At 43.2% G+C, this 24068-nt stretch overlaps 1 protein-coding gene across 1 annotated transcript in view; it reads right to left on the bottom strand.

The window, feature by feature from the left end:
- CACNA1D (calcium voltage-gated channel subunit alpha1 D) overlaps positions 1-24068 on the bottom strand; it is a 323373-nt gene that overhangs the window by 132414 nt on the left and 166891 nt on the right. The window contains exons 5-8 of the mRNA XM_029243849.1: positions 17655-17797; positions 13231-13383; positions 12473-12669; positions 6321-6424 (exon numbers count right to left, since the gene is read on the bottom strand). Coding sequence (XP_029099682.1) covers positions 6321-6424; positions 12473-12669; positions 13231-13383; positions 17655-17797 — 597 coding nt within the window. The remainder of the gene's footprint in view (positions 1-6320; positions 6425-12472; positions 12670-13230; positions 13384-17654; positions 17798-24068) is intronic.

Raw genomic sequence — 24068 nt, 5'->3', positions numbered from 1 at the left:
CCCTTTGTTTTTGGACTAGATCTCGGTGTGCTTTCTTAGTCTGTTGGTCAAGATATGGAATGAACTCATTAACTCAATATAATTTTATTCTGTAAAACAGTGGTAACCAACCACGCTGAGAGCCTGGCTATCCCATTACCTAACTATACCCCTTTCAACTTTGCAAGCAATTCAACTACTCTTCTAAGATGTAGATATGTTTATGTACAGGAAGAAATTCTGCTGTTTATTTTTTGTCAGCAGATGCTGGTCAAATATTTAATGAGAGCTAATTCTAATCCCAGTCATGAATAATTTATATGAATGCCTATTCCGAGAAGGTATGTCTCCTCAAGCAAACAACCACCATCTACCTGGTATGTTTTGCCCGCTGAGCCAGCATTCAAGGGGAGGAAATTAGAGGCAATCTCCGAGTGACCATGGCTCATAATGGTGTGCAGTTAATGGGCCAGGGTGTAAATTATGATGCCCTCCCAAACCTGAACCTATCCAGTACAGTGCCCCGCCCAACACCACCCCTCTCCACTTCCTCTATACCAACAGTAACACAGGTAGATTCATGCCTGAATCTTTGTCTAGGTTTTTTATCCCAACACTTTCAACCAATCACCAAGCATCCTTTCCCCCCAATTATTGTGGATTAAAGAGAAACCAAATGGGTTGAAGAGAAATGGAATGTTCTGGACAAATGTGAATCGAGTCTAAGGATTAGGAGATGAAATTAATCACTTTTTTCCTTTAAAAAAGTGATTAGGAAAGAGGTCCATCTCAACATGGGTCATAGTTTGGTAAATAATTCAAGAGCCTTCATAGTATGATACTGAATTTATAAAAGAAAATAGAGTTTTTAAACATTTTTTGGCAAGGAACATCCAGGCACCAAGACAACAGTATTAAAAACAACTGAACAGAAAAAAATATTCATAGCATAGGATCCTAAAATTGCCCTTGGGATTTACTATGAAAAATGGCATGTGGGGCCTGACTTCAAAGGCCGACAGAGAACAGATGCATCGAAGTCTGGGTTATATTACACTAATCTCTTAAGGGTCTTCTATCTAATCTCTTTCTGGCCATTGCTAAGTACCAGGGATATGACTGCCACTATAATAAATATCAGAGATTATCTAAACTTCTGAGGAGAAATCCATCTAACAGACATCAAAACCTGTCTAGGCATCGTGGGTCCTTAGCCTTTCTTTGGCAGAAACAAAGACAAAGGCAGATCAAATCCTTCCTCAACAAGGACCTATGATTTACCAGCTTCTAAATATTTTCATCTTCACTGTACCTTCCCGCACCTCTGATAGCATTTTTGAACATTAGATCCTGTAAAAGCAAAGAGCAGTAGAGAATACTTCGTTTATTAACTCCTGAGTAAAATAGTCATGCAAATTAAACCCGATCTATAGGCCTGGTCACAGGGGAAAAAAATTAGCTTAAAAGAACTGACTTGATTAGATTTTTCTTGCATCAAATCCCGTTTTATATACTCTTATTCAAGCTATCGCCATAACGATACCCAAGCTCTCTACACTCTTCAGCTCACTGAATCCTCACGCAACTCCACACGGTGAATATTATTAACATCATTTCACAGGCAAGGAAAGTGAAGCTCTAAGAGGTAGGTCATTTCACCAGATCTCACAGTTGGTAAAAAGTAGAGCAAAGAGTCAAGTATTGATTATCCGGCTCTAAAGCCAGTGTTTAACCATATGTTACAGAAACGCCATGCCCCTCTATTTGTGCAAAGAAATCACTGTCAGACATAACCTCAATCATGATTTACAGCTGCATCATACTTTATAGCTGACAAAGAACCCCCACGGCCTCCTCTTGGGGGGGGGGGCCACCGAGTACAGTATTACTCTGCATACATAGCTCATTTCTCTTGGTCACTTCCTGGGAAATCCAGAAAATGGGACGCTTCAGATAGTTTCCAAACAGCCCCTCAGCTGTTCCCACCTCACCCAGGGAGGGGACTGGGAGGAGGTCCGTGGATTTAAGAGAAAGATAGATTCAATGAGTAAAATTCTTTATAGTACATATTTTTCAAAGCACTTCTACATTCATGAGCTGACCTAAAGCCACCTACCCTACGGCAGGAGGGGCAGCACGGGAGCATCTTCCCCATTTGAGGGGTCAAGAGACAGAGGCTCAGAGCTCCTAAGTGAAGTCCCAGAGTTAGCGGGTGACACTGGCAGGACCAGAACCAAGGTCTTCCAGTTCCCTTCTCATCGATCAGTCCCTTCTTGGGGGTTTGACCCACACCACAGGGGCTCAGAGGGCCCTCTACCTTACCGCAGGTGTGCCTAGCATCAGGTGGGTCCTGCAGGTGAAGACACAAGCCCACTGTCCATGACCACCATTTCCCCCCCGGGAATCTGGCAGTGATTCTAAAGAAACAAAGCACGGAAACACCTGTGTTCTCTTATTTTACCTATCTACAGACAAAAACCTCAACGGGGACAAGGGTTAAGTGAACAATTTTAAAAGTGAAAAATCATCAAAGCCACCATGAGAAGAGACATAGTCTGAATTGTAGACTTAATCGAGACAGTCTTTCTAATGCCTTGTCAAAATGGGACCATCTCCTTAATGACAACTTAATGTGAAATCACAACTCTAGCTACAGATATTCTCGGCTCCTCCCACAGAGCACGAGCACCAGAGAAAAACGTCTTCGTCCAGGATCACGTTTGGCTACGCCGGGCATGCAGTTCGCGAACCTCGCACTCACCTTGAGAAGAACGGTCTGCGTAAAAGCAAAGATTTTTCCAAAGCATCAGTCTTAATGCTTTAAAAACGTACCAACACCAAAACAAGTGTGCAAAAAAAAGGAGGAGCAACAAATATTTCCAAATGGTTAACAGACTTAAAGACACACAGCATCTTATAATGATTCTTCATTAGAAAGCAGCAGCACGGTCTTAAGTGTCTAAAACAGGAGAACTTTTTAATTTGGGCCTTTCGGAATTACATTTGTGTTGGTCTGATAGTCCCTAAGGGGCTATGCGACATAAGTTGTCTTCCTTTTAACATTTATTTAAAACATTTAAAACATTTTTTATATTCCCTCCAGTGTCCCCTAAAAAAAATTGGGAAGAACCCTAAGACTAAAACTAAAATTTAAAAAAAAATTACATTTCTTTAACAAGAAAATGAATACAAATGACCCATTTGGATTTTGTGTTGCTTTGGGGGAAAGTCAAGGAGGAGAACCCAGGCAGAGAAGCCTGGGTAACTAACTGTTAGGGGAGGTGGGAGCAGCCCCTTCTCCGGTTTCTCCACCCCCACCCCCAGAGACACCTTATCATCTTTCAAGATCCAGCTCACAGACATGCAGCTTTCACAGCCACTCCGTCTCCACCTCTACTCTAGCTTGGCCATCCTGCACTGCCTGACAACAGTTTCCTCCCCACGCCCGAGACAAGGACTGTCTGAGCACAAGGCCCCCATCTGTGTCTTCGACATCTTGGCACCGCGGCTTCTGGCCCAGAGCCGGGCACTCAACAGGAACTTAGGAAAAGCTGACCAAATTAGCGAACGCGGATGCCCGACTCTGCTCTGCAGACGTGGCTCTTCCTGTACACAGAGCACGGCTTAGCATTTCCTACCCAAGTGGCCTTACAGGTGGCGCAGAGTCAGTTGCAGCCCCACATCATGGAACGGACTGAAAACTGCTGCGAAATCTCAGATTTTATTGGAAAAATTCACGTGTCATTTGCGCTCTCCTTCATAAGGGATCTAGTTTTGTTCTGATTCAAAACTGTTTTTAAATTACTTACTATTTTCCCCAAAGTATATTTTAGTACACTGGTTGTTCCACCATGGTGTGTGCCTGTTTTTATCCTCCAGCTTTGGGCACCACCCCCCTCGGAGTGCATATTTAACACCCACCATTGTAACAAGGAGTCCCTCCCTCCCATTTCCGGTTTTCCTTTTTAAGCTGCCTCATCACGCAGGGGTGATGTTCCTGCTCTGGGAGCGCAGGGATAAGGCATGTCACTGGCACTGTTAAAATCAATCGCTTCCACGGCCTCAGTTTAGTTGGGTTTAGGAGGCACGGGGTGCCAGGAATTCACAACAGAATCGCTGTTACCCTTGTACGGGCCGTTTCTGTGGTAAAGTCATCACGATGCTGTTTCTCCAGGGATACATTCCACCCTTACCATCCCGACACTAACCTAAGGCCGTGGCGGGTCACTAGGAGGAAGGCACTTTTAAGGTTTTAGGTGAAAGAACATGAGGCTCGAAGAGCCATTTATCTATAGAAGGAAGCTTTGGTTGAGGTGGGGGGCAGGGGGTAAGCTGTCACACCCCCAACTCAGTCCCTACTCCCCTCAGTGTGGGGCACGGGCTCCAGGGCCATTTCTAGACAGGGCTCCACAGGACAGTGTACATCCATGGTGTAAAAGTGACCACACTCGGTCAAGGAGAATTCTAAACGTGTTATCCCTGAAAACAGGCAGGGTAGGTTAGAGGGAAGATGAGGAAAGGAAGCAGAGATGGATCACTAGCTCTGCTTTCTGCTCTGGAAAAGGCAGTGTTGAGAAAAATGCGATAAAGGTCTCTCCAGTGACTCAGCATTACACGAAGACATCACTTCCCCCAAGATACAAGCTTGGAAAGGCACAGATAGAGTGAGTGAGGAGTAGATGAACTCACTGGGAATGAAGCCTATCAGCAGTGTCTCCTGAGGATGTCTGAGCTCAGGGCGCGACAGACGCTCCTCTGGGGAGATGGGCACCTCCTGGGCCTCGGTCGCAGTCCCAGCCCCGACCCCGCCCCGGCAATGGCTATATACTGGCTCTGCTTCTGAGAGTCTGGAGAGCCCTGGTTCCCTTCTCTGGGGTACTCCCCCATCTGGGGTGTCTGTGGGATGGGGAGGACGCAGAGCTGCCCAGAAGGGCTCTGGGATGGCAACTACAGGCAGGGCGAAGCCCCCCTCCTGACCCAGTCTCCAGCGAACACCCTGTCAATCCACCGAGCCAAGGGGGTCAACAAGGTGAAATTTCAAAACTGGTGACTGAGTGACATGGACGATGATAGGGCCATAGGCAATTTAGGTGCAAAAGCTGATTACTACCCTGCATTAAAGACAGATTCTACAAGTTAAGATTAAAAATGAATTGAAGGGAGCATTCTCACAGTGACAGCAGCAGAAAACCAAGCTAAGAAACGATCCCGACCTGAAGGATGTGAGAGTTTGAAACTACTCAGTATTTATGTGCTAATCTAGGCTTATTTCTCTTTTACCATGAAATCTGAAATCATCATGATACACTGCAGGTAAAAAGGGCCAGGTTATGTACTAATGGGAAGAAAACCACAAAAGACAAAGGCCCTTTCCTGGGTGAGACCAAGGCTGGGAATCCTTTTACTCACTTTTAATCTACTTCTACACACTGGCAATATTAACGTGACTGGCTTCGGAGACATGGTTCCATTAAATTAATAGTGTTTGGCAAGCATCAGAAACACAGAATCTCACAGACAGACACAAGCAGAAAGAATCACAGTTTAGTCCAAAAGCAACACACAGAGGGGACATCAGAGTCCACATGCATGCAGAGAAAGCCGCAGGGAGCAGCTGGGGGACACGCAGAGCCGCCCGACACACGGCAGCAGCAGAATGTGGAACACGGATCCAACTGCTTACCCACTAAGGACACCAAGAACCAGGTTAAGGACGAAAAATGAGCCAAGGATGATCAGACTAACAAAATACACCCATGGCCATTCCCATCCTATCGCATCATTTACCTGTAAAATGTAAGGAGATTAGTTATCAGTTATCCATTTGCCAAAGAGCAGAGCCCCAAGAACAGCTGCTGGACCACTAGGGCTTTGATTAAAGACTGGTGCTCCTAGAAGGGGACGCCGCCAAGGGCCTTCCATTTTTGTTCTTTCAATAAGGACAGGTTCTGCTGCTGAAGCCTACAAATGCGACCTACCAAAAATCATTTAGCTACTGTTTTGTACCAATTAATCTGCGTTATATCTGGATCCAGGCCAATAACACAATTATAGATGTATCTTCTTTTAGGACAAATGGGCAAGCAATGCCAACAATTTAAATCCCAAGTGACAACGCTGATTAATTTCTGGTCAATAACGATCCTATAGCTTTCTTTCATGAAGGCTGGTAAGGTTCCAGGAAACATCTTGATTTGGGAAGCCTCAGCAGAAAAGAAAGTATCTTGGAGGACACACAAAATGCTTGGCACCCACCCGGCGGCCCCCATCTAGCAAAGCCTGTGTGGTCTTGGCAACTGTCCTCGGGACTCTGCTTTCAAGATGAAAGAGGTGTAGCTTACCCGCTCAATACACCAAGTACAAGATTTAGTACGAAAAATGACCCAAAGATGACGAGACTGACAAAATACACCCAGGGCAATTCAAATCCCATAGCATCATTCATCTGTAAGAAATAAGATGGTCTCATAGGAGTGGGTTAATAAGAGAATCTAATAAGGAGAGAGGGTTACATTAGAGACAGCATTCTATACATTTAATTAAACATTTACTTAGCTTCAAATCAGACAACAGTAGCCAATGCACATTCATTATATATTCCCAAAACACACACGCACACGCACACAGGGCCATCAAAGCTTTCAGGGTAAATAAAGCAAACTTTGGCCACTGCTAGGGCAATCAGCTGGGATTTGGTTCCTTCTCACAGGAAACTGCCTTGGTAAGGGATTTTCAGAAAAGATCTTGACAGAAGACAAAACTAGTGCTTAGCTGGAAACTATTTTCTACTCTGCCCAAGTTGTCAGTACTATTTTTGCTTTCAAAATTTGTGATGGTGGAAAAGTCTTAGTTATAGAGACAAATTTGCAACATTTGACTCTATAAATTCTTTTCTTTAAAAAAAAAAAAACCCTAAAATAATAACTTTCCACTGGAAGCCAACCAATCCAAGGAAACCTAACCCACTTTAAATCTGGATTATCTGCTATCAGCGAGTGCAAGCACAGCTAAATTAATGCAAAGAAGGAAAGTATTCAGAAGTCACCTAGCTGACACATTCAGGGGTGCTTTGGGGAATGACATTTTTTTCCATAACTGGACCCATAGGAAGGACCCAGGAGAAGGAAAGAAGCCCTTATCCTCCACACCTAGCTTGAACCTACATGACCCACCCTGGGGGAGCTGGCTCCAGCTGTGAGCTGTTCCAGAGGAACCTGGTGTCCCTGCTTCTAGGACAAGCTGAAGCAGCACAGTCAGACATGGCCTCCCGGATACACCTTCCCAGGAGAGGTCTGATCATGAGCAGCCTTCATGATGGAGCAAACAAGTGCTTTCAGGTTCACGGCTGGATGGAACTTTCCGGCAGCACAGATCACGTTAAATCGGGCAAACGCTTCTCCAGGGAGGAAGTGTTAAGGACTGGTGAGGGGACAGAATGAATGACCCCGGGCCTGACTTTGTTGGAACAGCCAGAATCTTCGGCTAATAGAACAGTATATAGTCTGGGCTGATTCATCGTTCTTGCCTTGCAGGGTCAGGCCCTTAGGCCTTTATGCATGTGCTTTCCTTTACATTATCTGGCGCTAGATTTTTAGCTTTACAGACCTAAGCTCAAGCATTTCACTGTCTGCCTCATGCAGAAACCAAACGGAAAAAGAGAACATAAAAAAAAAAAAAAAAGAAAAACAATTACCTAACATCTGCTGCTGAAGTCTAGGGAGAGGGCATTAAATCCCTTACGAAACACCTGTTTGGCCACATGAAAATGGATGTGCTTAGTAGAACTGCTATGAGTCTGCACATCTTACATCGGCAATTAGAGTAATGAATGAGGCAGGGCCGTGGCTGCAATTGTTGATCTCATTAAGTTGGATAAACTAATTTCAGCAGGAAGGCCAAGGGTAATTCTTCCAAAGCAACTACACCGCTAAACATATTTAATAATCCAGACGTGGAGGAGAAGAAGCAGGCTGCCTGGTGGAGGGACCAGAGCCCAGCCTGGAGCCAGGGCCTTCCACAGAGACCTCTCTGGGCCTGCTTCCCCTCTGTTGTAGCCAGAGGAGTGCACATGACAGGGGTGAGTGGGCCTGCTCACGGGGAATAAGGATGTGCACGTCCAGGACTCCCACCGGAGACCCCGCTCTCCCACAACTCTGGAAAAGTGGGCCAGCCGTCAGCCGAGCACCTGCCCCACCCATCCTCTCTGAGGCCTCAGTCCCATGTTCCAGAGAATGGCTCCAGGAACAGCTGTCTGCTCCAACTTGGGAGGGAACATTTTTTTTAAGTAAAGAAACTTTTAATTTCTTAGAAGTAAGTGTGCAACAGACTCCCATTTGCTCAAATCAGAAATATCACCTGGAATAACAGCTAGGGGCCAAGGGGAAAACAAAGGCCACAGGAGACTCTATAAATCTCCAGAGGGTGGGAAAGAGCAACCAAAATTAAGCTTTAAGGGCCAGTCTTTCTCCCAAAGAAATCTCCTCAACCCAGGTCTCTTTTTCAGAGGCTTACCATACACATGGAACAAGTGAGAACTGGCAAGCTGGTCTCCGAAATACCCATAGGAAAATAGAGACTCTGCTTGGGATTTTATCTGAGTGGTCTTTGTCAGCAATGGAAAAATCGGGAGGAGCTCAAGCATTTCAATTTAGATTTTTAAAATATTTATATCAAAGTCATCATGTGGTGTCATCTGGTACTCAGGAAATAACCTAGTTTCAGTTTCCCCTCACTTCAAAGGCTGAGACGCACATCCATATCTCCGAGTAAAGGCTAACCTAGGCTTTTTGGTTTTTTCTAACTGTTGCAACTACTACTAGAAACTTGATATATTGGTTGTCGCTCCCCTGAGCATGGAATCAGAGAAAGGGGCAGAAACGCAAGCTGCTGGCTAACTAGAGAGGGATTTCCCTGGTACCTTGAATGAGTAAGACAGACAGCTTGGCCAAGGGAACTTCCCTTTTGAGTCATACAGCCAGCACTGCCATAAGTATGCTCACTGAGAAAAGAGCTTGGCACTAAGGCAAAAGGCCACAAATGATTTATATGGATAGCTCTCTTCTGAAATCAATACTCTTTTCATTAATTTCCTACATCTAAAAACGTTTCCTCTGAGCTGAAGAAAAAAACAATAGGATCATGTAGGGTTACTCTGCATCTTGTGGACAAAATGAAAGCCCAGAGAGTTTGGGTGACCTACCCAAGGTCACACGCCCAGCCCTTTCCAGCCTTAAGGCTTTTTCCTTGCACTACACCTTTCTGCCTCTGTGGACAACAGATGCATGTAGGTCAGATGGCACCTGAATTATGTTTATGGAATTCACTTCATAAAAGAGTACTAAAAAAAGTCATTTTTCACCAGAAACTAATAATCCCATTCCGCACACATCCAAATGGCCCTATTCTATGCGTGTCTTTCTGCATATCGGGCCCACCCGCACGTCCCTTTTCAAGACCCTGCCACCACTTGCCAGGCACTCTTGGGAACTGAGGCATCCCTGAACTTGAGAACACTGACTGAATATAAACCTGACCAGATGCAAACTCATCCCTGGCAAAGACTTTGTCCACCATATACAAACGCCTAAAGGACTGAAAATTTTGCTTGCCATCAATATTTAAAATAAAATCTCAGTTCTCTCTCAAGATGTTCCCTTTACACTCTAGCTACGGATAAAAACAGGCACTTAAACATGGCCCATCTATAGTGAGGCAATGGGATCATGCACTTAAAGAGTAACAGTAACTGGCGTTTGCTGATCACTTGGTCTGGGCCGGGCACTGTGCTGGGCAGGGATGTTCTGTTCTGTGCACAGCTGTGTGGCTTCCCGTTGACTGTGGCCCGTAAAGCATGAAGAAGGCTGGGGCCCTGGCTCCTGCCTACCTCTGTGCTGAGACAGTAAGTGTAATAAACAAGTAATTAAAAGCAACCTGATGTGTTTCAGAGACTAAGGTCTTAGTGAACACTCTGGAAGACATCACTGAGCTGCCCCCTAGTGTTCTGAAGGGCTCGAAAACCTCTGACAGTGGAAAAATGCCAAGGAAAGAGCACCAGGTTCTAGTCTAGACCAGGGGTCACCAAACTGTGACCTGCAGGCCAAACCAGCCCACCACCTGCTTCTGTACAGCTCGTGAGCTAAACATGGCTTTTACATTTTTAAATGGTAGGAAAAAAATCTGGAGTATCTCATGACACAGGAATGTTATACAAAATTCACACTTCAGCGTCCATAGATAAATATTGGAACGAAGCCACGTTTGTTTACATGTTGTCTACGGCTGCTTCCAAGCGACATGGGCAGAACTGAGTGGTTGTGACAGAGACATTACAGTCTGCAAGGCCAAATATATTTACTATCTGGCCCCTTATAAAAAAAGTCTGTAGACCCCTGTTCTAAATCAAGTACCACTTGCTCTAGCGGTAGGACCTCGGGGATGTTCAGGAGTCTGTATTCCACTGTTTCCCAGACCTTCTATAATGGGATATAGACTGGAATAATGTTGATAAATTACTGGAGTTCCTCCATCAGAATAAAGATGCCATGTAATTCATAGAGAATGTAATTATTATGTTGTCAAATTATTACCTCTGTGATTGTCATATGAAAAACAGAGGTAATAATTATATCATCCTAGGTGATACTTAGAGGTTCTCAGGAAAGCAAGTAGAAACTTTTGTTTCTGGGTACGTGTTTTCTCTCCTTTAATCACACGCTCCCAGAGTTTTCACTAGCTCAGCGATAGGAAGACTGTCATGAGACAATCAGTGTGCAGAAACATAACATAAAGTATAAAATTGTCCATTAGTCAGGGCATGTTGGATCGGCAATGGCAATTCACCGTGAAAACAGGGAGAACAGAGCTGAGAGGAGTCACAGGTTTTTCATTTATTTGTTTTAAATCAAAATGTTGTCTTCTGTACTGTTTTGGGGGGAAGGATCAGAGTTTGGGCTATCTGGATGACGCTTTTCCTACTTATCAGAAATTCAAGGGAAGACTTGGATTGAGCCCTCTGCTAATCTAACTAGGAGTTACAGCTTAGAAGATAATACTGAAAACAAACCCTTTACCTAATTAGAGGGTCCCCTTGCATGGCCATGGCCTTGGCTCATCCAATATAATCTCCCTCCTTCTTCCTCTTCACAAAAGGCATTGTGTTATGGATATAAATAACAGATGTGCATACCCACACAGACACACACACACACACACTCCCCTATGACAACAGAAAAAGGAGAGAGAGAGAAAAACAAGATATAACATGTTGGTGATGTTTTAAAAACCTTATTACCAAACTAGACTCACACTTTGGGGATGAAAATAAAAACATGTCTTCTTTGCCTAACACTGAACATATATAGGGACTTCTACAATCTTGCATGCATGGAGTTCACTTGTGAAGGGAAGCAAAAACCTATTTACAACCGTTATACGCTATGTTCCCTGAAGTTACAGAGCAATGGGAAATCCTATAAAGTGTCTGAAATTTAGATCCTGTCGGAAGCTACTCAACTTGCAGGCCTTCTAACTAGAGACTGACCATTCAAGAAGTATGTTATTACCCATTGTCTTCTAACAAATCATTATTGGAATCCTGGTTAATCCCATTTGGACTTGGATTTAGGCTCAAAATCTGCAAGTCAGCTGTTTTTCCCAGCAGCTCTGTGTCATGGAAAATAATTTCTAAACTTCTGCGAGCTTTTTCAAATTCTATCAAACACAGAAGTAAACCAACAAACCCAGCTCTGAGAAACGGCTGTTAAAATATGACTGCTCTTCATTTACAGCAAACCTTTCTGGCTCCGTCAGGAACAAGGAGAGCCAGCCCTGAGCCATACAAAGAGTGTCCAACTGTCTTCATGGACAGGTCCACCAGCCCTGGAAGGCTTATATGCCATTTCTACCCTCTCTGCCAGAGTTCTGTAGCTCCACAGAAGAAGGAAGAGAGAGCTAAGGCTTATGCTGGGCTGATCAGTAGTAATACTTAATGGGGGAAAAACCCATTTGGGCTTTAAGGCTGTGCTAAGCTGTGGAAAGCATGACAAGAATTCAATTAATGTTCCCTATCTTCCACTTAGGATCTGGTAGAGCAACCTGCCTTCAGGTATAAAAGGTCAGTTTTAGTCCATGGAAGTCCAGGAGCCTCTTAACCTGGGGAATGACCTCTGGCTCTTTAAGAGTTTAATGAGGACAGCCCCGGCCCTCTGGAGTTCCTCCAACACAGGGGACTACTGGGCACGCTCGGCAGTAAGTCCCCAGGCGGCACTGGGGATGCGAGGGAGTCCACCTCCTATAGCAGCTTTCTAGAGCTGAAACCAAGGCCCCAACATGGAGAGATGATAGGTCTTACTGAGTGACGAGAGGGCCTGCTTCCCTTCCCAAAGAACTCACTTCCAGGGGGTCTTTTTCAGCCAGCTCCCCAATGGCTCTGGCTAATGAAACACTTTTATCTGAGGAAAGCATACTCCATCAACTCTCTCCTCAAGCGGCTTACCCAGTAGAGCACGTCTGTCCAGCCCTCCATGGTGATGCACTGAAACACGGTGAGCATGGCAAAGGCAAAGTTATCAAAGTTGGTGATGCCGCCATTGGGGCCAACCCAGCCACTCCTGCACTCCGTGCCATTGGCGGTACACTGGCGTCCATTCCCTGAGAACGCACACGGTGCCGGGTCCTCCTCAGCTACGATATCTGCAAACAGCAGAGGAAGGCTTGACCGCTCAAGGGAGGAATGAACATCAGGAAACCAAGCTGCAGAAGCCAAGTACCCTGCCCAGAGCCTGCAACACTCTACTTCCCAGCTATGCTATCTCGGATTCCTACTGTCCTTCAAGGTTCACTTCAAACTTTCCCTCCTCCATGGAATTTGCCATTTCCTCTACTCAGAATCCACCCCTCTCTCCTCTGTCCCACTCTAACAGCACCTTTCCTCAGCCTATACAGAGCAACACTATTGATTCACCTCACGGTCCAGTTTCAGGGGGTCCCCCCATCTCGTTTACCAGAGCACATTACATAGGAAATCAAGATAGAAAAGGGAACTAAATTCTCATTTATTCTGAATATAATTCACACTAAGAACTGTCTTAGAGTCACCAGTGTATTCGGCTATCTTTTTTTTTTTTCCCTGTCTCTCTCTCTCTCTCTCTCTCTCTCTCATTTTGTTTTAGATCTTCCCCAAACCACAAAAGTTGTTTTTGGGAAAGCCAAATGTTTAAATAGTTAGGTTAGCTGTCATCTTTTATTACTCACCTGAGTCAGCAAAAAAACATGTTTTGTGCATTTTTCCAATGAAAAGTTCCAATCCTATAATAGCATAGATTATGATTACAAATAACACCAAAAGGGCTATGTGAAGGAGGGGAACCATGGCTTTTATGATGGAGTTCAGGACAACTTGTAAACCTAGGAAAGAGAAAAATAAGTTTGTGAGCCAGGAAGATATTTCAGTGATGCACAGATATGATTCCTAATGATGCTTGCTCTGTATAGGACACACAGTAATAAAACTCAGAGGTATTTCATAGCTTTTAATTAACGTTAAGCCTGGATGTGAGGTAAGTCAAAGAGGAACCTTAAAGACCATCTAATACAACTCCCTCAACTTGAAAGATGGAAAAACTAAGGCCTAGAGAGGGCACTGCCAGATATGAAAGTCATTCCTTTATGCATTTGTTCATCCATTCAACAAAATTCCTTGAACATCTACCGTGCAGCAAACATAAGGTTTAGTGCTTTGGGGGATATGAAGATGTATTAAATAATGTGGCTCCTCTCAAAGAGGTTATGCTGCAGAAGAAGACATAAGAATTAAACACAAATTACTCTAAGGTAGCACACAGATGCTGAATAAGTAATATCACACAGTTAAAATTAAGGAGGGATGAAAGGCATCGCTTCTGAGTGGGGGAGAAGAAAGAGGACTGGGCAGTAGCCTCCCTCTCAGGAGGACCTGAAGCATGAGGAGGATGGATTTCCACAGGCAAGAGGAGACAGGTTACTCCAGGCAGTGGAAGAAAGTACCAAAAGCACGGAAGTGAGCTAGTGCCACGTGGGCTGGGGGTGGTGAGTCTCGGTTGGCGGTCATGAAGTGGAAAAGGGTAACAAGAAAGACAAGCAGATTGCAGCTGGGTAGCTCTGAGTTTTGAATTCAGATCACAGGGCCAGAGTTTAGTCCGTCGGCAAAAGGCAGCCTCTTTATTTATTTTAAACAGGAGAAAATCAAACAAAAGTTTAATAGCATGTATACATGGGAGAGACCCAGGAAAACTCAAAAGGCAGCCTTTTTAGAAAGACAAGTGGGGCAGCAATAGGCAAGACGGGCAGAGAGGCAGCTGGAGGGTGCTGGGCCCTCCAGGGAGGACAGGGTAAGGAGCTGGATGAAATCAGAACTCAGCAAGTGAGTCTGAGTTAGAGGAAGGTGCCCAGGGAGGCAGGGCAAGGTCAAGAGGCTAATCCGAGTGCCTGAACAAAGACAAGCCTGTCAAAGGAGGGTCCCCTGGAGTGGCAGAGGGAGATGAGGGGCCGGGGAAGGAGAGGGTAAGAGCAACTGTCCACCTGGTGAGCCTGATCACTTAACATGAAGGGGGTAGTGCCCTGAGGCTGAAACGTGGACCTGAGAGATGAGGGAGGGACGTGGAGACATGGGAGCTACCCACGGAGCAACACTGAGAGCCATGGTACAGGAAGAGAAAAGACCATGGGAACAGGGACAGCGGGGCAACACTCTGGACTGGGGGGAGGGAAGCAGGAGCCGCAGGGAGAGCGGTTGGCAGGAAACCAGAGCCGGACTAGATCCAGGCCACCTGACGCCCCTGCACGTGCCCTGCGCTCCTCCCACCACCGCAACCAACCTCAGCTTCCACTCGACTAGCTCACTCTTTTCCCCCTTTTTTCTTTCTCTTTCCCTTCCTCTCCCTGCTGTCTCTCCCTCCTCCAAACTGCCCTTTTCTAGTATCTTCTCACTTTCCCAATACATATTCAAACAATGAAAGAACAGAAGAGGCTGAGATGCTAGAATTAAATACGTTAGAAGTCAGAACGCACCAAGCAAAAATACTTATCAGCGATAACAGCAAAAGTTCGCCTTGATAAGAAGCACATGGGAAGAGCTAGGGGATGGGATGGGGAGGGAAGGGCGATAAGAGGGTTTCAGACTCGCAAAGAACCTCTTTCCAGACTTTCATTAAGACAAAACTCCTACATACTGTCTTCGGATACTTAAATGTTCAAATGGTTTCTTTTGGAGAAAAAATGATCAATAGGATGACTTTTAATGTTTCTGCCTTCTATAAGGAAAAGATGGAGGGGAAAAGAAACATATGCTTTAATCTACTTGGGCAAGGGGTTTTTTGTTTGCTTTTTCATTTGGGTTTGTTTGTGTTTCTTTTTTTAAGACATGGATGGGCCATCCAAAATCATCATCCAGCAGTTAGCTCTTCTCAGCTGTATGGCAGTGAGTCCTATGTTTCATAAGTGTGTCTATGTTTATTGTAACTATTATATTTCAGATTGGCCACATTTATGAAATAATGACATTGTATCTTATTGTGAATGTGTACACTTTCATGACATTAGGCTCCTTTGTATACAACCAATGTGTACAACAGATCTCACAGGACTCTAACCAAGGAGGCAGTGAAATGGAGCAGAAAGAACAGTGGGCCAGAACTAGGAGGCCGCTGGTCTGGTCCTGTTTGGCCACCCACTAGCCACGAGAAGCTGCCCAAGGTTTCGATGACCTTCCTCATCTAAAAGATGGTGATCGTAGACCAGATGATCTTGAGGGTTCTTTCCCATTTGATGGTCTAGGATTCTGATATATATTTATCAGTTACCTGTGTGGAGCTAGTTAAGAGCTTCACAAACATCTGAAGGACTCTATCTGAAACACATGTTTACCTTCCAATGAATGAACATATATTCACATACACACACAAAATCATGTCTTGTAGGACAGTCTGAGTTCTCTTGAGAAGGGATTAGACAACTCCCAGATAAGTATAAACAGTCGCACCTTCCCAGGCATTTTTAACAACTTCAAGTATATAAGAAATCACTAGTCCACAGCTGCCAACTGCATGAGAAAGAGCATGACGCAGAGCCCCTGACCCATCTCCCCAAAGCCCAGCTGGCTCTGATGAGAAACTTGGATGCTCCAAGGCAGTTAATGAACATGAGCTGAGAAAGTCCTCACATATGACTCAGACCCACAAAGCCACTGCACCCGCATGTCTGCTCACAGCACATACTGCAGGCAGGCTGGCCTGTCATTTGCTCTTTGGGGGAAAAAAGTTGCCGTGGTTACTGTGAAATTAGATTAAGCTGTAACAACTGAATCTGAAACCTCATGTTTGCTCACTGAACTTCTCATTTAATCATGTTACAAGTAACAGGGCCAGTCATTTCCAAGGTATTTCTATTTTTCTCAATTGCTTCCAGAAGGTTCTGTGGTTTTGACTTGTGCTGATCTTTTTCAATGAAAATAAAGGAACAATCTGGAAAAACAAGTACACATAAAACACCACTTCCTACATTTTAAAATGTTAAATTTGAAATTTTTTTTTTCCAGAGAATTTTTGGTGCGTTCTGAGTGCCAACAGGTTTAATAAAATTTCATGAAGAACTTCTGGAGAGGCAAAAACATGATCTGTGCTCTTTTGATGGCTTTATGAGCTGTGAAAAAAAGGCACAGCCTGCAATCCCATATCTGTCCTGCAGCTGGAAGCAGGCAGCCAACTCACAGCCACAGTCCTTGGAGAGGCACTAAAACTTCCACCCTCTGAAGTTCCCAGTAGGGATGTCCTATCATGAGTAGAGCCCAGGGAAGCATATGCCACGCTCCTTACGGAAGTTCCTGGCCAGGGCACAGACGGGGCATCTGTTCCAACTCAGGTGGCACTGAACCTGGCCTGGAGATCTGGAGCAAGAAGCAAACCAGGGCCTGGCACAGACAGGTAGAGTAGGCTAGTGGGTGATACAGCATCTCTCACACTGAGGGCCCTCTCTGTGCTCCAGACCTTGCGCTGAAGGCTCTCCCTGCATTACTGCACTCAGACCTAACAACCACCTTCAGGCAGGTGCTACTGTGCCCTACATACAGGGTGGACACAGAAGCATTCACCTCTTCACCCCCGAGTGAGACGGACACAGTCCCTCCGTGGGAGAGTTAAATAGACTTTCAGGATCCCAGCCCCCTGCTGCTCTCACTTTGAAAAAAGGCAGTCAGTTGAGGCCTCCAACACCCTCATCCCCATAACCCACCACGTTCAAAGGGACAGGCCTGAGAGTGGGAGGAGCTGATGGCAGCAGATGTCAGAGGACGAAGACCAGACTGCAATCAGGAGGCCTGAACTCAAGGTCTCCTGCCGCCACCCACTTGGTCTCTGCACGAGAGAAGATTCTCTCTAATATAAAATCAGGAAGACAACAATCACTACTGCCCCCCTCCACCCCCCTCCACCCCCTCCACCCCTGGTCGGGGCTGTCACGGGGACCCGAAGTGACAATACAAGCAAAAGTGCTTTGTAAATGGCGAAGGCCTCCATGGTCACCTGCTGAGCCCTTGGCTGGTGCACAGCAACTCACCTCATCGCACCCTGTTTCATAATCCCGAGACCCACCCAGAAGGAAAAAAATCAACAAACTTCTGGCTTTAGGAAACGAAACGTGCTTACTGGGCACTCCTGATACTAGTCGAAGTGGTCGTAACACTCGAAAGGCGCGGAGGGCTTTGACATCAAAGCCTCCCGATTTGCCACTGGAGTGGTTGCCGCCTTCTGTTTCTTTGGTTAATTGTTCCAAAATTACACTAAACAATCTGAAAGGAGAAGAGAGGAAGAAATGTTAGAGTCTGTCACCCAGGGAAGCAAAACAGGATGGTGAGAGTAGTTACTTCTGAACAAGGGCCAATTCTGTAAGGCTGCTGCTTAAGTAAAGGGAAGGCAAAGCAGAGGTAAGAACCAGGCTGTGACTACTGGCCGTGATCCCTACATCTAGAAGGACTAGGGATGGGGACTGATCTCACCTGTTTTCTTGCCAATGGAGCATCCTAGCATGTCAGCGCCCTGGCTCCCTGGTGAATCCCCTCTTCCAATGATGACAGTGGAATTGCCCCAGCAGCTGCCATTTATGAGGACTCACCATGTGCTAAACACTTTAAATTATCTCCTTAATCCTCAAAAATGTTAGGCAGTGGGAGTTACCATGAACATTATTTTACACGTGAAAAAACAAACTTGGCGAGAACAAGTAACTCGCCCAAGGCCACAAACTAGTGGCAGAAATAAAACCTGAATCCAGGTATGTTTGACGCCCTTAGATTCCGTAAGTGCAGGGAACTGTAGTCTGTGTGTTCATTTGTTCATTTAGTCTGTTCCAGCCTAGTGCCTAGAACAGTTCCTGACACACATGAGGCACTCAAAAAATATGTGATGAATAAACAATGAATGAATGAATGGCTCCAGAGTCCCAAATCTTAAACGATATGTTGTGCCACTTCCAATACAGTCACTGACACATACACACCCCCACCTCCACCTCCAAAGGGCTGTTCAGGGAATGATGTAAATCACAAGATGCTAAGGAGCTGTGCAAAGGCCAAGAGCAGAAACCTAAGAGAAGGTATTAAGATCGTCATTTTCTCTTTTGAAATGTGAATAATATTGTATCTGGCAGCCACGACAAATTTTTCCCTACTCTCAGAAGGCTTTTCGGATAAAGCTATTTTCAGGCAATCCGCTCATTTGACAGTTACTTTTTTGCTCTTTCAAATAAACATTTGTTCTTTGGAATTGTTGCTCGTTTTTCAGAATAAATAGAAATTTGCCCATTTCAAATAGAATCAACTCTGGCCAATCAGATCGTGGAAATGATTGGCCCAGCAACAAAGAAAAGGTTTCCAAAGTTTAATTAGCAGCGAAAGCAGAAACTCTGCACCCACTGGCGTGCCTTTGGATGGCCAAGACACTAAGTCCATAAAACACAGGGTGGTCTGATTACAGTCCTGATGGGGCACAGTCATGTCATTCTGGGGTGTTTAAAGACAGGTCATTTGTTTTAATAACAGTACCGCAATTAGCAATGAACCTGGCGGGGGGTGGGGAACAGGGAGGGAATAAGTCAGGTCTTTACCTTTTCAAAGCTACAGAAGGTGGGCTCTTTCTGGTTATGACTGGGGAAATATATCAGATTTATGATAGGTCTCTCTCATTAGCATAGTTTTGTAATTACTATAAACCCCTGCAGCAAGGCTAAATAAAGTTAAAAGCCTCCCCTCCAAAACAAGTTCACAGTGTCATAAAAACAAAGCAAAACGAAGAAAGAAAACCTCAAACTCTTCTGAAATGCAGCAGCCACAGGAATTTTCATCCCAAAGGGTTAGGAAAATAATTTGTGCAGGTGGAAACTTAAGATTGCTTTCAAGTATCAGTGTACCTTTGCAATGTACACTTTATGGCCCTTTTATCCCCTGTTCTTCGGTGATGCCTTGAAAACAGGTGAACAATGTCTCTCCCATCACAGAGGAGCCTGACTCAGAGAGGGAAGCCGGCTGCTGTTTCCAGACAGCTGGAGGGCTCAAGGGGTCAGGGCATGCTTCCATTCCTAAGAGTTAGGAGGCGTTAGGAAAGTCCCTCTCCTCCTCTGGGCCTAAGTTTCCTACTCTGAAAACTGATTAAATGATCCAGAGCCCCGCCCTTCCCATTCTAATATTCTGTGATTCTACTCCTTTCACTGCTCCCACCCGAACAAAATAAGTACCATGTGCCTGAAGAGATGTGGGCAAGAGGAGAAAGTATTTGATCCTAGACTGTTATTAAAAGTTTACCCCAAGACAGGAAGAAAAGGCAAGGAGCTACCCTTGCTGACACAAATTAGAAGCACCAGAATGAGCCCCCCATGTTCACAAAAGCTTAAGCGATGAGCTTGAATGCTTGAAATACATGTTTATTGAGAAATTTAGAGGAGTGGGATAAAAGTTGACTCAGATCAAACTCTGCTATAAGAGAATTATATCAGCTCCGGTAGACACGCTGAACCTTCCTGTGGTCACATTATTAACAGTTAACATCTTAGAAATATCAATGACTTTCTTGATGTCTCTGTTATTGGGAATCTTGACAAAAGCAATAGGTCATGGTTGACTTGGAACGGAAAATCCATTGGATGAAGACAGAGTTGGCAGTTGGCAACTTCAGTGAGCAGGAGTTTGATTCAAGGGAAGACATAATAATTTAATTTTTCTTTTTGAACTTTTCTTCTGCTCTTTGACTACAATTTAGTACGTATTTTAGATAAAAGGTAATCTGATGTTCTAAAGTTTTTCATATTTAATGAGAAAAAAAGACCAAGTCCAGTTCGACTTTAGTTTCCTAGATGATTTTTTACTTTTTAAACCAACTTTATTGCAGCCTAATTTATACATAATAAAATACACCCATTTAAGGTGTACAATGAGATGAGTTTTGATGAATGCATAAGCCCCAGTAACAAACACCACAACCAAGACAGAGAGCCTTCCCAATATCTCAAACAGTTCTCTCATGCCTCCTACAGTAATCCCCAGCTCAGCCTCAGGTATCCACTGACTTTATCTGGTTTATCACTTCAGGTTGTTTTTTCCTTTTCTAGAATCTTAAATGGAGTCATACAACATGTTCTCCTTTTTGTTTATCTTTTTTTGTTCTCTATGGTTTTGAGATTCATCCAAGCTGTTACATTTATCAGCAGTTCATTTCTTTTTATTGTTGACTGATATCCCACTGTATGAACATACCACAATGAGTTTATCCATTCGCCTGTTGAGGAATACCTGGGTCGTTACCAGTTTTTCTCTATTATGAATGAAGTCTCTTTGTGAACATGTATTCTCATTTATTTTGGGTAAGTACCCAGGATAGTCCTGGTAATAGGTCATATGGTTAGCGTATGGTTAACACTGTAAGAAACCGGCAAACTTTTCCAAAGTGATAGTACCATTTTCCATTTCTATAAGCAGAGTTCCAGTTGCTCCATATTTTGGTTAAAATCTGGTTTCGTTGGTCTTTTTACTAATACTAGTGGGTATGTAGTGCTATGTCACTGTTGTTTTAATTGGCACTTCTCTAATTACCAATGACATTGAACATCTTTTCAGGTGCTTGTTGACCATTTACATATCTTCTTTTGTGAAGACCTATTCAAATTTTTTTCCCATTTACGTTCTGGGTCATCTCCTTGAGTTATAAGAGTTCTTTATAAATTCTGAATACAAGTCCTTGGTATGTATTGGGGATACAAATATATGTATTGGGAATATTATTTCCCAATCTGTGCCTTATCTTTTCATTTTCTTCACAGTGTCCCCTTTGAAGAAAAGTTTTAAATTTTGATAAGGTTCAAAATTTCAATTATTTCTTTTATGCCAAGTGCTTTTTGGGTCCTAAGAAATCTCTGCCTACCCCAAAGTCATAAAGATTTTCTCCTAGAAATGTTATAGTTTTAAATATAGGGCTATGATTCATTTTAAGGTAATATTTGTATACGGTATGAGGTAAGAATGGAGAGTCTTCTTTTTCGTATGGATAAATAGTTGTTCCAGTGCTATTTGTTGAAAAATGTTTCCTCAACCCATCGAGTCATCAAGGCACTTCTGTCTAAAAACAATTGATCACATCCATATGGGTTTATTTCTAGACTCCCTATTCTGTCCCATTGATCTTTATGTCTATTCCTTACTCTAATATCACACTGTCCTGACTACTGTAGCTTTATAGGAAGTCTTAAAATCAGGTTCCAGATTTGTTCTTACAGATTTCTTTGGCTAGTCTAGAGCCTCGCTAATTTCCATATAAATTTTTGAATAAATCTGTCCATCTCTACAACAATCTTACTGGGATTTAGATTAGGATTCAATCTATGCCTCAATTTGGGAAGAACTGATATTCCAACAATACTGAGTCTTCCAGTCCGTGAACATGGTACATCATTCTATGTATTTAAGTCTTCTTTAATTTCTCTCAGCAGGTTTAGTCATTTTCAGTGTACTATTTATCCCTAAATAGTTCATGGTTTTTGATGCCATAGTAAATAATAATGTCATTAACATTTTATTTTCAAATTGTTCATGACTAATATACAGAAATTCACATGCTTTTTTACACTGACCTTTTATCCAGAAACATTGCTAAATTCATTCAAAACATATAATTTAATATGATTTTAATCTTCTTAAATTCACTGAGACTTGTTTTATGGCCCAGAATATGTCTTTCTTGCCGAATGTTCCATATGCATGAGAAAAGAATGTGTATTCTGCTCTTGTTGGGTACAGTGTTCTAAAAAAGTCAATTAAGTCAAATTGGTTGATGGTACTGCTCAAATCTCCCTATATCCTTAGTGATTTTCTGACTAGATGTTCTATCAACACTCCTCAAGGAGGGGTATTAAAATGTACAACTGAAGATTTGTCTATTCCCCCTTTCAGTTCTATCAGGTTCTGCTTCGTATATTTTGAAGATCTGCTATTGTGTGTATGTATGCATAGATACAGGCACACACACACACACGTGTGTGTGTGTGTATATATATACACACTTAGGATTATTACATCATCTTCATGAAATGACACCTTTATCATCATAAAGTGTCTTTCTTTATCCTTGATAATATTCCCTTTTCTGAGGTCTACTTTGTTGGTTATTAATATAGCTTTCTTTTGATTAGTTTTGCATGATATATATTTTTCTGTCCTTTCACTTTCAAATTATTTATGTCTTTATCTTTATAAATTATGTTTCTTACAGACACTATAGAGTTGAGTGTTGTTTTTATACACATATAAAATCTGATAACCTCTGGATTTTAAGGGTGGATTTTAAATAAGGGTGAGTTTAAATCTACCATCTTGCTATTTGTTTTCTATTTTCCCTGTCCATTGTTCCTGTCTTCCCTGCTTTTTTAAAAAATTGAGATTTTAAAAAATTCCATTTAATCTCCAATACAGACTTATTAACCATACCACTTTATTTTTCTAGTGTCTCCTCTAGATCAAGTGTCAGCAAAAGTTTTCTGTAGAGCACCAGATAGTAACTATTTTAGGAATTGCAGGCCATAGGGTCTCTGTCACAAGTAGTCAACTTTTCCATCCTAACACCAAATAGCCATAAACATTAGTGAGTGTGCCTGTCTTCCAATAAAACTTAATATGCTAAAGCAGACAATAAAATACTTTGTCAGCGTTGCGGGGCAGGGGAGGCAATAAACTCTTCTTGTTCTATGGGCTGAAGTTTGCTCGCCTGTGCTCTAGGGTTTACAATATACATCTTTAACTTCTCATGGTCTACCTTCAAATAACTCCACCAACTGCAAAGCACCTTCCTATAGTATAGGGCTATTTCCTTGTTTCTGTCCTTTGTGCTACTGCTGTCATATATTTTACTTTTATAGATGTTATAAACCCCCCAATACACTGCTGTTATTTTTGCTTTAAATAATCAATTACTTTTAAAAGATTTTAAAATGAGAAAAATGTTTTTATATTTACACATGCACTCATCCTTTCTGGCATTCTTCATTTCTTTTGTATAGATCCACGCTTCTATCTATTGTCATTTTCCTTCAGTGTGAAGAAATTCCTTTAACATTTGTTAAGGTGCAGGTCTCCTGATGAATTCTCAGCTGTGGTTTGTCTGGAAATTTTCTTGCTTTCTTCAATTTTTAAAGATATCTTCATTGAATAAGAGTTCTACGTGGACATCGTCCCCTAGCACTTTAAAAATGTCAATTGTCTTCTGGCTTGCACAGTTGCTTGCAGAGTTGCTTGGCTTTTTCTCTACTTTTAAGATTTTCTCTTTATCTTTGCTTTTGAGCAATTTATGATCATGATGTGCCTTGATGTAGCTTTCTTCGTGTTTACTTTGCTCGGGCTTTGTTGAGCTTCTTGAATTTGTGAGTTTATATTTTTCATCACATTTAGAAATTTTGGACTATTTCTTCAAATATTTTTTTCTGTCTCCCTTCTATCTCCTATCTTCTGGGACTCCAAATATATGTATGTTAGATAACTTGATATTGCCCCACAGGTCACCAAGGTGGAATTCATTTATTTTCCA

The sequence above is a fragment of the Monodon monoceros genome, unplaced genomic scaffold (genome assembly GCF_005190385.1).
Source record: "Monodon monoceros isolate NGI ecotype Baffin Bay Population unplaced genomic scaffold, NGI_Narwhal_1 Super_Scaffold_3, whole genome shotgun sequence".
Classification (NCBI taxonomy): Eukaryota; Metazoa; Chordata; class Mammalia; order Artiodactyla; family Monodontidae; genus Monodon; species Monodon monoceros.
This window is presented reverse-complemented; position numbering and strand designations above follow the sequence as displayed.